Here is a 2,236-nt window from a genome sequence, read left to right on the forward strand (position 1 = left end):
CTGTAATACCCTCAATCTTAGCATAGATTTCTGGACATTCTATTATAGGCACCGCTTCTCCCTTTATTTCCTCTTCCATTAAAAATTCTCTTGTATCCGTAAAAATCGTGTTGATGGCCACTTTAATTTCCTCTGTTTTGTTTGTTTCGCTTCTTTGTTGGAGGTCCTCCGATAAACCATCCTGCGAATTGTCTTTCTTTTCTTCTTCCACCGTTGTACCTCGTTCGTTTCCTTTTCCTTTTATTTGATCATTTTTTTCGAGCACGGGTACAACGTTTATTCGTTTCCCGCTTGAGAAGTCGATGGCTGTGGTTCTTGATGAACCTCTATTGCTTGAATTTGTTGTTCTGGAGGATTATTCTGCTGGTGATTATTCGAGTTATTTGGCGGTCTGTATCCTCCATTGTTTTGTTGAGGTCTCGAATTTTGATTCTGATTTGGGCGATTATAACCATTTTGTTGATTGTAGTTTCCGTTATAGCGATTTTGTTGAGGATATCCGTTGTTTTGCCGCTGGTTGTAATTCTGTTGATAATGACCGTTATTGGGCCGATTATAATTCTGCTGGTAATTTCGATTCTGTTGATTGTTCCAGCTGTTGTTGTTGTATCCCCCATTCGGTCGATTATTTTGATTCCAATTCGGGTTGCCACGGTTGGAATTATTTTGATAATCTCCTTGGTTATTCCAATTATTTTGCTGCGGCATACGGAACGGTCTCTGCTCGTTTTTATTTTGATTTTGATTTGGGGAAGATTGAGCGGCTTCCTTCTCCTTTTTCGAATTAATCGGTCCGTGCCGATCCATTTTCCCCAGGAATTCAATTAATTGTTCTAGAGTTTTGAATCCTCGGCTGATTATTGTTGCTTGGATTTCGTCCGTATAGTGTTGCGAGAGTGACGCAATTATATCCTCATCACTGGGAGGAGGAATGAGATCCTTAGCGGCTCCGAAGATGTGGATCGTGTACTCCACCTTGGATATTTTATTGTCCTTATCCGAGTAGTGTCCAAACTCGAGGTCCTTTCTCACTTTTCTCTGCACATCCATACTCCAGAATCGCTCCACGAATTTCTTCTCCACTTCATCAAAATCTTCAACGCGGTCCTCGATGAGTACCCACCATTCCTTGGCTGCCTTCTCGAGGCATTGCCCCAGCAAATATTTCATCTCCGTAACGGTCGGATTGGTGACTTCACAGTACCTCCGAAATTCTTTGATGAATTTCATTGGTCTCTTTTTTTCTGATCCATCGTACGTGGGTGGTTTAATTTTAATTTTATTCGGATGCATGTCCATCGGCAGCATCGTCCGAATCCGTTCTCTTCTTTCTTCTTCCAGTTCCTCTTCAGATTCGTCGTCAGAAACTTCTTTGTTCAGTTTCTGAACAATCCGCGTACTTTCCGTGTTTGGACTCTCAATTTTGTCCTTCCGCTCAAGGTTTTCGACCCTCTTTTTGATCGCGTTCACATCCAGTTGCATTTGTGCCACACTCACCTCGGTTACAGCACTTTTAGACTCGTTGTCTTGGACGATTTTTGTCAAGCCCGTGACATGTCGTTTAATTGGTTCATATATTTGGTGCACCTCACTAGCGATCGTGGCTTGCATTGTCTTGAATTTCTCTGTGAATTCAGACCTCAAATCAATGTTTGCCTGATTGTTTCGGGCGATCTCGTTTGCCATGCTCTGCACTTGAGTCTTCATCTCTTTCATTGCATCTATTAAACTCATTAACAATTCGTGATTTAATTCGCCAAATTCTATTTTTCCCCTATTTGATCCGGGAGTGCCAAACTCCTCTAATTTAATATCCCCGGGATTTTCGTCAATTTTCTCCAACTGTAACCCAAAATTACCCCGAGATTCGTTAAAAATATCCCCCGCTCCTGGAGGAGGAATTGAGGTAGTTAAATCGACATTTCGAACACCTGCACCATCGTCCTCGGGATTCTGAAACCCGGAATCTCTCGCTGTTTCGTTTCTCTCGGTCTTTTCCGCCATTTTTGTACAACCAATGATTTTCAGTTAAGCAAAACTTCCACGTCCCCCTGCGATACCTGCCCCACGTTGGGCGCCAGTTGTAACGAAACGCTCTTGCCGACCTGGCCTGAACGCCGCCACGCGTCGGTTCGAGCAACCTTAATAATAAGGAGCAGGTATGAAGGAAACGCGGACACCGTTAATTTTGTGAAAATAATAAAATAATCGATTTTATTCAATTTTGATCGATATT

General features: G+C 42.4%; 1 protein-coding gene across 1 annotated transcript; it reads right to left on the minus strand.

The window, feature by feature from the left end:
* Positions 1-276: 276 nt before the first annotated feature.
* LOC122418315 (probable cyclin-dependent serine/threonine-protein kinase DDB_G0292550) lies at positions 277-2,004 on the minus strand. Its single transcript, XM_043432452.1, has one exon. The coding sequence runs from the start codon at positions 2,002-2,004 to the stop codon at positions 277-279; it is 1,728 nt and encodes a 575-aa protein (XP_043288387.1).
* Positions 2,005-2,236: the final 232 nt, after the last annotated feature.

Source organism: Venturia canescens, chromosome 11, assembly GCF_019457755.1.
Source record: "Venturia canescens isolate UGA chromosome 11, ASM1945775v1, whole genome shotgun sequence".
Taxonomy (NCBI): Eukaryota; Metazoa; Arthropoda; class Insecta; order Hymenoptera; family Ichneumonidae; genus Venturia; species Venturia canescens.

What these genes read in the sequence shown, in the direction of transcription:
- LOC122418315 (XM_043432452.1), bottom strand. Translation starts at nt 2,004, where the DNA reads ATGGCGGAAAAGACCGAGAGAAACGAAACAGCGAGAGATTCCGGGTTT.